The 12,284-nt window shown below is 38.6% G+C and overlaps 1 protein-coding gene across 1 annotated transcript in view; it reads right to left on the reverse strand.

Annotated features, from left to right (window-relative positions):
• Positions 1-12,284, reverse strand: part of ASCC3 (activating signal cointegrator 1 complex subunit 3) — a 231,550-nt gene that overhangs the window by 11,090 nt on the left and 208,176 nt on the right. The window contains exon 38 of the mRNA XM_081312640.1: positions 312-463. Within this exon, the coding sequence (XP_081168766.1) occupies positions 312-463 (152 nt within the window). The remainder of the gene's footprint in view (positions 1-311; positions 464-12,284) is intronic.

Raw genomic sequence — 12,284 nt, forward strand, 5'->3', positions numbered from 1 at the left:
AAAAATGTGTAATTTAGAAGACATTGCTAGATTTGATATATCTTAAGAGTACAAAATTAGTATGGTAAAATGAAGAGGCATTTCCGTTGGTCTCTCTTCATTCTCAAATTATTCAGCTTTATTGGAAAATTCTAGTGTTGTGAAAGGGGTAAGAACCATTAGAAGACAAAATATTCGAAGTATGTGAGTGACTGAGATATGAATAATGTTAATGTTATACCACAAGTTTCAACAACAAGAGAGTAGACAGACAGCAACATTATATTATCCTGCACGATAAAGACCAGCTTTATAAATAATAAACTGTATACCTGAAAAGATGAAGATGGTGATATTCTATGTTAGGTAAAGTAAGCAAAGAGGAGTCATGGATCCATCGTCCCTGAATCAGCATCTGTACCAAATTGGTAATATTTAGTGCTGTCACCAACCAGCCCTCATTTGCTGCAAAATCCAACATTGCCTAAATCAAGAAGAAAACTATATTAATTATACAAATAAATGCAAAATTATTTTAAAATATGTTTTACGACCCTGGATGCATATTTCTCTATTATTATGAATGGTTATATGATGTTAAACATGAGATTAAAATCTTTATGGATGGAAATAAAATATGTCATGTGTAACAGCAAAAAATGTCATATAAAACTAAATAATAACCAGGTAAACAAACAAAGAAATAAATGGAAAAGGCAGCAACCTTTTATGATGGCTAATTTCCTTTATATGAGAAGCCATTGTTTTGTCACCCTGCCTATCTTGTCACAACATAAGGCCCTTTTTAAAATCCAACCTGAAATGAGCATAAGCAGGGGCTTTTTTTCCTCATAGAACGCTCAGAATGGAATTCCTGCACCTTTTTTGGATGGAACCTTATAGGGTACGCAAGGCGGGTTGTATGACATGTGTGAGTTCCGGCACCTTTTTCTTTTATAAAAAAAGCACTGAGCATAAGAATGTGTTTACTATCTTGTTATAATTTATTTAAGGAACTTCTGGCTTCACCCATAGCTTACTGTCCCATTTTTAATATTTGACTGCCATATTTACTTCGTGAAAGAAAGCCACACATGGAAGCTTTTTTGGCATAGAGTTCTTTATGATTATTTAGAACACACAAAACTTGTATATTTGATGGTAGACCTGCTATCCTTTCCTTCTCCTATCTCAAGTTAGGAAATCAAAATTCTATAACTCATTTTAGGATCTGGAGCTGTAACACTGCAGGGCTTTTCAACCTTTTCAGAGACTGTACCACTTTTAGGATATGGCAATATTCGAGTACCACCAGTTGCCTAGCAGGTGGGCGTGGCCTGCTCAAGGCCACTCACTGGACACAGTTGACGCGAGACAGCTGGGTTGAAACAGAATAAGTTGCACTGGCTAACTCGATGTGGGGACAACTTGGTGCCCCACAAACTCCTCGCCTCCCCAAACTGCTAGCAGCCAAATGCACACACACACACACACATTCCAGGTTTGGGGACTTTTATCTACAGAGGAAGGAGAGGGCCTTCTCCCCAAGCCCATGCATGATTGGCAATTTGCTAGCTCAGATGTGGATACAAGTCTCCAAGCTTGGAATGTCTCTCTCTCTCTCTCTCTCTCTGTGTGTGTGTTTATAGCACGCTAAAGAGATGTTCTTTTCCCAATCCCAGACATCGTTGATGCTCCCTCCTGGCAAAGCAGGAGGTGGAGGACGTTTGCAGGAAGCAGTTTCCTCCGAGTCCAACTTCTATCTTGACAGATCTCTAGAGATCAAGAGGAGGCAGCAGGGGAGCAGTGCTCCCAGGTTCTGCACAAGGGAGGCTGACCTTCTCGAAAGGGAATTCCCATTTCCAATTGTGCGTGGTAAGGATGCTGGCTTGTTGAGGCAGCCTTCCGTCACACAGCTCCCTTGCCAGCTCTTCCTCCTCTCCAGAGATCTGCAGGGGAGTCAGAGATCTGGAGGGCAAGGTGAAGCCTTCATATTGCCTACTTCTACCTCTCCAAGCCCTCCTCAGTTAAACATATATTATATATAAATGAAAATACACCCCAAAACATAACATAGTTAAATCACTAATTACAGCTCTTCACATATTTTCTGGAAACACCACCTTTATTGATGCTAGAAAGAGCAAACCTTATTAAGGAACTCTTAACAGGAAGGGAATTGAAGACCCCAAAAGTTCTTGTTCTTTCTAATCTATCTTCCCTTTGAGCCTTTAGTTCTCATTATTTTTATTTTTATTTTTATGATGATGATGATGTATTTAAGACTCACTGGAGAAGAGCCTAATGCTGGGAAAGGTTGAGGGCAAGAGAAGAAGAGGACAACAGAGAATTAGGTGGCTGGATGGAGTCACTGAAGCAGTAGGCGTGAGCTCATCCCCATGCTACACTTTTATTAACATGTTTTTTTACGGTGCTTTTCAACCCATTGTAAGCATACCACCTGCCAGGTGCTGACGTACCACCAGTGGTACGTGTAGCACCAGTTGAAAAGCCCTGCTGTACAGGACCAAACTTGCTAACAGCTTCCTCTAAGAACAATTTAGTGCATACAGCACTGAAAACTTAATTATTATTTAATGTATGCAACAAGAGATTGTGTCTTAGTTCAAATGTAACTACCAGCACTCTGACTAATCCTTCATTGACACTTTACTCTTTGGAAAACCTGAATTAAGATGTGACTACTAGGAGTTATTTTCCATTGTAACACTGATCCCCAGGACTGAAGGACTACACTGGCATGAGATATAAACACCTTGCCAATCCCAGCTAGATGTTCTGTTTCCTTCAAGCAATACAGGAATATTTCATTCTTGATAAAATTTGAACTAGGCCAAAGTTTAGGATGAATTTTTTATACAAGCACAAAGGATATGTGCATATTTTATTTTATTTTTAAACAAAAAGAATGTGCTTTCACATCATATCTTGCTTATGGGAGAAATATATTCAAATCAGTGACAAAATAGCTTCTATAGACACTTATTTTATGCAAATAAACTAAATTCGCTTGAATGCAAACGAGAAATACAGAATTAGCTTTATGGAGATCCTTCATTATAGAGTAATGCTAACTACTAGGAGCTGAATGTTTGTGAACTTTCTGGGAAATTATTTTGTGTACCCTGCCAATATCTGAAGATCATCTTATTGAAACACATAACAAGTTCTACTCTTAAGCTCTGGAATCTCTACTCTGGGTGATATGTTTATCTCTGTTATCATTCAATTCTTATCATCTCAAATTCCCCACAAAGAACCAATCTAGCTATTTCTCCCTGGTAGTTGTGGCATAGCAGATGACAACCTGCAACTTCATATTCATCATCTATCAAAGATTCTGAAGTCATTAATTGCACAGCACCTGGCAATTTCTTCCATCAGTCCTCTTTTCTTGCAAATAAGGAGAGGAGATGGGAGGCGGGCCAGTGCCAGCGCCGTGGCGGGATGACATCCTTTGGAAGCTCCCGAAGTATTGTCACTTTTCAGCTGTTTGGGTGATCTATCTGAGTTTCAGACAGATCAGAGCTGTGCTGTAGGGATGGTGAAGAAGGGAGGCACAGTTTTGGCAGCACAAGAGGGATTGCAACCTCCTGGAGAGCCGACGGAAGCTTCCCGGACCAGCAGCTGTCAGACGGACACTGCGAGCCATCACAAGCCAGGGCGGCCACTTGGAAGATCTTGAAAGTAAGTTTGGAGGATTACATGGGTGAGAAGATTGAGAATCCTTAAATGCTGGAAACCGGGGGGGGGGGGGAATAAGAAGAATTTGAAGCCGTGGAGAAGGGGGGGGAGCGGATTTTTAAACTGCTCCTCTGCTGGAACTGCAGCGGCGGATAACAATGGAAGGCAAAAGAAGGCAATGAATCAAGTATTTCGGCTGAGAATACCCTTGAAGCTTAAGAAAAAAAGGGAGAGTACGTGACCTTGAATAACATCTGCTGGACTCACTGATAAGAAGTTTACAGAGTCTGTTTTTTTAGTTTGCGGAATAGTGGATTGTTTTTTACTTTGATTTTTTTTCTTTTGGACTCTGAAATGAACAAAGAGCGTAACCTGTATGGATTAATTTCTTTTTTTTTCTTTCTTTTTTAAGATATAAGGATATTTGGCTTTTTCCTTCTCTTTTTCTTTCCTTTTCCCTTTGTTCTCACCTTTACTTGTCACTGAAATTTTTCGTACTCCTTTTTTTTTTTTGGAGTACATTTGGATTATAATACCCCATCGACATTTGGATTACAAACTACTGGAGAAAATGAAGAAGACCACAACACACCCAGCAACAGCTGCCCTAATATCACAGAGTCCGGTGGCACAGAAATCACTGGACAACACAACGCAGCAAGATAGATCTAACATGGAATTGAAAAATATGATATTAGCTCTACACACAGACTTCAAAGAAGGGATTGGCAAACTAGAAGAGGACCTAAAAGAGGTCAAAGAACTGATGGAAAAAAATTATTTATTTATTTATTTATTCGGTTTATATACCGCCCTATTCCCAAAGGACTCAGGGCGGTTTACAAGGCAAAATTTAAAAACAATCCAATATAAAATTAAAATAAATTAAATTAAGTCTAGCCGCAAAAATTAAATCACAATTTAAAAATATTAAACCCCTCAGTCCAGACCAGATAGCTCAAAGAGCCAGGTTTTTAGGTCCCGGCAAAATGAACGAAGGTCGGGGGCAGTCCGGAGTTCCGTTGGCAGTTGATTCCATAGGGCAGGCGCACCCACAGAGAACGCCCTCCCTCTGTGGATCGCCAGTCGGCAATCCTTGACCGGCGGTACCCTGAGGAGGCCCTCCCTGTGGGAGCGCACAGGACAATGGGAAATTGACGCTGGCAGCAGGTGCTCCCTTAGATAATCCGGGCCCATGCCATTTAGGGCTTTATAGGTCATCACCAGCACCTTGAATCTCACCCGGAGGGCAACTGGAAGCCAATGCAGCTCGCGGAGAAGAGGTGTTACATGGGAGTATCGGGAGACTCCCATCACAACTCGTGCGGCTGCATTCTGCACCAGCTGAAGCCTCCAAGTGGTCCTCAGGGGCAGCCCCATGTAGAGAGCATTGCAGTAGTCTAGCCGGGAGGTCACGAGCGCATGGGTGACTGTGCGTAGGGCATCTCGGTCCAGATAGGGCCGTAACTGGCGCACCAGGCGAACCTGGGCAAAAGCCCCCTTGGCCACGGCTCCTATATGATCTTCCAAACTGAGCCGTGAATCCAGGAGGACACCCAAGTTGCGGGCCCTATCACTGGGGGGTAACACCTCACCCCCCATAGTTAACGATGGAAAAGATTGGTTAGTCTGAGATGCCGGTATGCACAGCCATTCAGTCTTGGCAGGATTGAGACGAAGCCTGTTTCTCCCCATCCAAACCTGGACCGCTTCCAGGCAACGGGACATCACGTTGAGGGCATCACTGGGTTGGTTCGGGGTGGAAAGAAAACGCTGGGTATCATCAGCATACTGATGATACCCCACCCCGAAACCACGAATGAGCTCACCCAGCAGCTTCATATAGATGTTGAACAAGACTGAACAAAGATTGCAACAAGCGGAAGAAAGAATTGAATTAACAGATAAGAGACTAGAGGAGATTGATAACCAACTTACATTAACAGACAGGAACCAGGAGAAAATGATCATTGCTTTAGACATGGATAGAGCTGAATGTTGAAGAAGAAAAGGGAGAGAATCTAGCAGATGTAATGGCAGGAATATTAGCAGAAGCATTGGAGGAAAGCAAGGAAAATATAATTAATGATATAGATGAGATATTTAGAATACACACTAGATATGCAACGAGGAATACTCTCCCCAGAGAGGTGCATATAAGATTTACTAAAAAAGCATTAAGGGTAGATATACTACAGAAGCTGAGAAATGTTAAAATAAAATACAAAGGAAGAGAGATAGTGATGTTAAAACAGATCCCAAGAAGAGTGAGAGACCTGAGAAAGGAGTATCAATTTCTGACAAAATGCTTAATTAAAAAAGGGATAAATTTTAGATGGTTAATACCAGAAGGAGTAATGATAAATTGGCAAGAACAGAGACAGACTGGACACAATAGAGAAAGCAGAACTTTTCTATGATCAATACTTTGGGCAGCAAGAAGAAGAAAGGCTGAGAGGGGAAAGAATAATCAGACAGCAAGGAGACGAGACAGAGAAGCAACGCAGTAAGTATAGCATAGAACAGGAGGAAAGGGTGTTGAGAGAAGAGACAAGAGCAAAAGAGGCAAAAGAGCAAAGAGAGATGAGAATAACGAGAGCAACTAAAACTTCAAATAAATAATCATAGAAGAAGAAATAAAAGCAATTTTGATAAACGTAAATGGACTAAATTCGGCTATAAAAAGAACACTAAATAAATTGGGGAAATTAAAAATGGATATAATTTGTTTACAAGAAGTTCATATTAAGAAACAACATAAAAATCTACTAGAATATCCAAAATTGAGAGAATTATATACCTCACTTGCAGATCAGAGTAAAAGAGGTGTGGTATTATATATTCAAAAAGCAATACAAACTATATTGTTATATTCAGATGAAGAAGGGCGAATTTTAATGGTGGAAGTAATTATGAATTGTAAAAAAACTTTATTGGTAGCAATTTACGCCCCAAATGAAAACCAAGAAAATTTCTATTCAAAATTACACCAGAAAATAATAGAATTGGAATGCGAAAAGATATGTATGACTGGAGATTTCAATGCTATTGTAAAGGCTGGGCTGGATTATAATACGACAAAAAAAAAGACCCTAAGGAGAACATTTCCAAAATCTTTTTATAATATGGTGGACAAATTAAATATACTAGATGTTTGGAGAGAAAAATATCCGGAAAAGAAGCAGTATACATTCTATTCTAACAGACACCTGTCCTGGTTGAGAATAGATATGATATGGACATCAATAGACTTATTTACAAGTACACAAAATATAAACATAGAAACAAGCACATGGGCAGACCACAACCCAGTCACAATTACATGGAAAGGACAAAAAAAAAAGAACAAGATGGACATTAAATCAAACTGTATTGAATGAAAAAGACTTCCAGCAATATATGGAAAAAGAAATGACTTTCTTCTTTAAGGAAAACAAAACAGAAGATATCTCACTTCAAAATGTCTGGGATACGGCGAAAGCGTACATGAGAGGACTTGCTATATCTTATATGGGTAAAAAGATTAAACAGAAAAGACAAATTAGGGAAAAACTGGAAGAAGAATATAAGAGTCTTGAGAAAGAATTACAGAAAGATACACAAAACAAAAAGATAAAAAATTTAATGGAGTTGAACAAGCATAAAATGAACTTAATAGAAAATGAAGAGGTGGCAAGGAAAATAAAGGCAGCTAAACAAACCTTTTTTGAACATGCAAACAAACCAGGGAGATGGTTGACATATAAAATTAAAAAGGAGAAAGAGAAGAGATGGATTAAACAACTGGAAGATGCCAAGGGGACTTTACAACACCGGAATGAAGAAAAATAGCTTGGGAATATTATGAGAATTTATATAAGCAACAAGTAGTTTCAGATGATAAAGGTAAAGGTTCCCCTGCACATGCGTGCTAGTCGTTTCCAACTCTAGGGGCCGGTGCTCATCTCCGTTTCAAAGCCTAAAAGCCAGCGCTTGTCCGAGGACATCTCCGTGGTCATGTGGCTGGCATGACTAGACGCCAAAGGCACACAGAACGCTGTTACCTTCCCACCATAGTGGTCCCTATTTTTCTACTTGCATTTTTACGTGCTTTCGAACTGCTAGGTTGGCAGAAGCTGGGACAAGTAACAGGTGCTCACTCTGTTACGCGGCACTCGGGATTCAACCCGCCAAACTGCCGACCTTCTGATCGAAGTACCAGAGAAATTTTAAAAGCTACTAGAAGAGAAAATAACAATGATGGAATTAACAGAAGCAATTAAAAAACAAAAGAATGGCAAAACACCAGGACCAGATGGGCTACCAGCGGAACTATATAGAACATTGGCAGGAACTGTTAGGCAATGTAATGCTGGAACTCTATAATGAACTCCTCTCTGAAGCTAAGATACCAGATTCATGGTTGGAAGCAGTTATTACCCTGATACCAAAGGAAGAAACGGAAATACAGAAAATAAAGAACTATAGACCGATTTCCTTGCTGAATGTGGACTATAAAATATTTGCATCAATCATGGCCAAAAGGCTTAAAAAGTTCCTAAATGAATTTATACATATGGATCAAAATGGGTTCCTGCCCAAAAGACAGATTAGAGACAATATGCAAATTATATTAAACACAGAATATTATGAAACACATCCCGAAAAAGAGATGGCATTGATGTTTTTGGATGCGCAGAAAGCATTTGACAATGTGAATTGGCAATTCATGATAAGACAACTACAGATTATGGATTTTGGGGAGAAATTTATAAATGTAATTAAAGCAATTTACAATAACCAAATAGCCAAAATAATGATTAATGGAGATATGACTGAAAAGATTAACATTATGAAGAGAACAAGGCAGGGATGCCCTTTATCCCCATTATTGTTTGTATTGACACTAGAGATACTAAATAGAACTATAAGACAGAATAAGGATATAAAAGGTATGAAAGTTAAGAGAGAAGAATATAAGCTACAAGCTTTTGTAGATGATTTAGTATTTATCTTGGAGGAGCCACTAGACACAGGACCTGTATTAATAGAAGAAATAGAAAAATATGGTGAGGTAGCAGGTTTGAAGATTAATAAAGATAAAACAAAAATGTTAGTGGAAAATATTACTGAAAAACAAAAAAAAAAAAAGAATTGATGGGAAAGTTAGAGATACAGATTGTAAAGAAGGTAAAATATCTGGGGATTCACCTGACAGCAAGATGTACAAGAATTAAAGAAGATAACTATTACAAATTGAAAAGACAAATCGAAGTAGATTTGGATAAATGGAAAAAGGTACAACTATCATTAATGGGTAGGATTGCAATAATCAAAATGAATATATTACCACGATTGTTGTTTTTGTTTTCAACAATACCAATAAGATTGGAAAAGAAATATTTTCAGGGGCTAAATAAAATAATTTTGAAATATATTTGGCAGGGGAAAAAGAAAAGGATTAATTTAAAAATGTTACAGGATGCAAGACTCAAAGGTGGGTTTAGCTTACCTAATTGGGAATTATATTACCAGGCTGCAGTAATGTCATGGATGAGAGAATGGATTTTACTGAGGAATACTAGATTATTGACATTAGAGGGACATGATTTACAGTTGGGATGCCATGCATTCATATGGTATGGGAAAAATAGAATACACAGCTATTTCCAGAGACATCATATCGGGAATTTTTTATTGATGATTTGGGAGAAAATAAAGAGGAAGCATTACTTGAGGATTCCAGATTGGCTCACAACGATGGAAGCATTAATACACCCCAATATGTTTAACATGGGAAACATTATAAGATATAAAGACCTACTAACAGACATGGGGAAGCTGAAAACCAAAGAACAATTAGAGGAACAAGGAATAAAGATGGATTGGTACATGAGAACGCAAATACAATCTAGATATGAAAAAGATGCTAAAATAGATGGTTTTAATTTGGGGAGAACAGAGTTAGATAAAATACAGGAACTGAAGAAAAATGGATTAAAAAATGTATAGCTACTTATTATATAGGGAATTAGAGGAGGAGCAAGTTAAGGAGTCAATGATAAAATGGTCAAGAAATTTTAGATATATGATTGAATTAGATAGATGGCAGCAATTGTGGGAAAGAAACTATAAACTGACAATGGCGACAGCGTATAAAGAAAATATGTACAAGATGTTCTACAGATGACATATGTCTCCAGAAAGACTAGCTAAAATGTTTAAGGACAGATCTATGAAATGTTGGAAATGCCATCAAATACCAGGCTCTTTCTATCATATGTGGTGGACGTGTGCAGAAGCTAAAACCTATTGGAACATAATCAAATCATGGATAGAAAAGATGATACAACAACGTATAGAATTAAGACCAGAAATATTCCTGTTGGGTATTTTACTAGAGAAATATAGCACAGATTTGATTATTCATATAACCACAGCAGCTAGGATTGTGTTTGCACAAAACTGGAAGGCACTGAAAGCTCCTCCAGAAGAAGAGGTGATCAGGAAAATAATGGAATGTGCAGAAATGAATAGATTAACAATGATAATTAAAGATAAGACAGAGTCAGAGTATTATGAAATTTGGGGAAAATTTTATGAGTGGGTGAAAAAGAGAATATGCTTAAAAGACAGCTAACACTAATTTAGATAGAAGAAAAATGAGGAGATAAGGATATTATCATACCTAATATAGACATTGAAAATCTAAGGAGAGGAGCTGCTCGGACATTACCCCTGAATTGTATTGGAAGAGGAATGGGAGGGAAGAAAGGAAAGGAGAGAGGGAAGAGAGTAGAGGAGGGGGAAGGAAGTCGGAAGGTTGGAGGGAAAGAGGAGGAGAAGTGGGGAGAAACGGGAGGGGAGTGGTGAGGGAAAGAGGAGAGGAGAGGAAGAAGAGGGAAGATGAATTTTGACAAACGCCACTAAAAAGTATGCAGGTCAACACATTCCACCTCATTCTGATTTTAACAGCAAAAGAAGGAAATTTCTAAGATTGGAAAAATGACCATTAAAATATTGCAAAACTATAAGAACACCAAGAATGCTGGAACTATAGTGTTTTTTAATTATAAAAGAATCTAGGGTTGTGGTTTGCTTTTCAGTTTTTAAAGGGGGGTATTTACTCTGCAGTTTGATGCTAGAATGTATTTCAAACTTCTCATACAGCCCACTAGAGGAATGCTTAGCTGTCTATATTCGCCTGTACATTTAACCAAATGTTTTACAGACAAACAAAAGGCTGCATTTACTTAAGGCAAACTAAACAGTAGAATCTTCTTTAAACAAAGGAGCTGTTTACACATGCAGCACTATTTCAATTAAATTACACTGATCCTGGAGAAATGTAGAGTTTAAAAAAGTACACAAAGCTGGTTTCGGTTATGTGGGAAAGGCTCAGTTTAAAAGTGACAGCTTATCCTTTTCATTTGGATCAAGGGAAAAAAAAATAAAATGTTGAGATATATGTACCTGTTTGTCTATCTTCATCACAGTTTTAAAAGATTTCCTAAAGTTAAACGTAAAGCATGTCACACACACAAAAAAAGATGTATTTTATCAAATGATGATGTGACACCCTTCTGTCCCCTCTGAAGCCCCCCCAGAACAACAATCCCATTTTTCTATTCTCCACTTGCATAGGAGTTGCACTCTGAGCACAGCAAGTGATGTTCACTGGTTAGAGGCAGTAATTTTCAAATTCTTCCACAAAGAGGCAGCTGAGCCAAAAAAGGTAACTGAGTACATACTGATATGCCACAAACTCTGTACTGAGTCCCTGCAGTCTTTGAAAGGAAGATGACTAACCTTTCTCTACAACACGACTGAAATCTTTGGGTCAGATATACAGTGGGGGAAAAAATTATTTGATCCCCTGCTGATTTTGTACGTTTGCCCACTGTCAAAGTAGTGATCAATCTATAATTTTAATGTAGGTTTATTTTAACAGCGAGAGACAGAATAAAAACAAAAAAATCCAGAAAACGCATTTCAGAAAAGTTATAAATGGATTTGCATTTTAATGAGTGAAATCAGTATTTGATCCCCTATCAATCAGCAAGATTTCTGGCTCCCAGGTGTCTTTTATACAGGTACTGAGCTGAGATTAGAAGCACTCTCTAGGGAGTGCTCCTAATCTCAGCTTGTTACCTGTATAAAAGACACCTGTCCACAGAAGCAATCAATCAATCACTCAGATTCCAAACTCTCCTCCATAGCCAAGACCAAAGAACTGTCCAAGGATGTCAAGGACAAGATTGTAGACCTACACAAGACTGGAATGGGCTACAAGACTATTGCCAAGCAGCTTGGTGAGAAGGTGACAACAGTTGGTGCGATTATTTGAAAATGGAAGAAATCCAAAATAAATGTCCATCTCCCTTGGTCTGGGGCTCCATACAAGATCTCACCTCGTGTAGTTTCAATGATCATGAGAACGGTGAGGAATCTTGTCAATTATCTCAAGGCAGCTGGGACCATAGTCACCAAGAAAACAATTGGTAACACACTATGCCGTGAAGGACTGAAATCCTGCAGCACCTGCAAGGTCCCTCTGCTCAAGAAAGCACATGTACAGGTCTGTCTGAAGTTTGCCAATGAACATCTGAATGATTGAGAGG

This window comes from Vipera berus, assembly GCF_964194415.1.
Source record: "Vipera berus genome assembly, chromosome: 1".
Lineage (NCBI taxonomy): Eukaryota > Metazoa > Chordata > Lepidosauria > Squamata > Viperidae > Vipera > Vipera berus.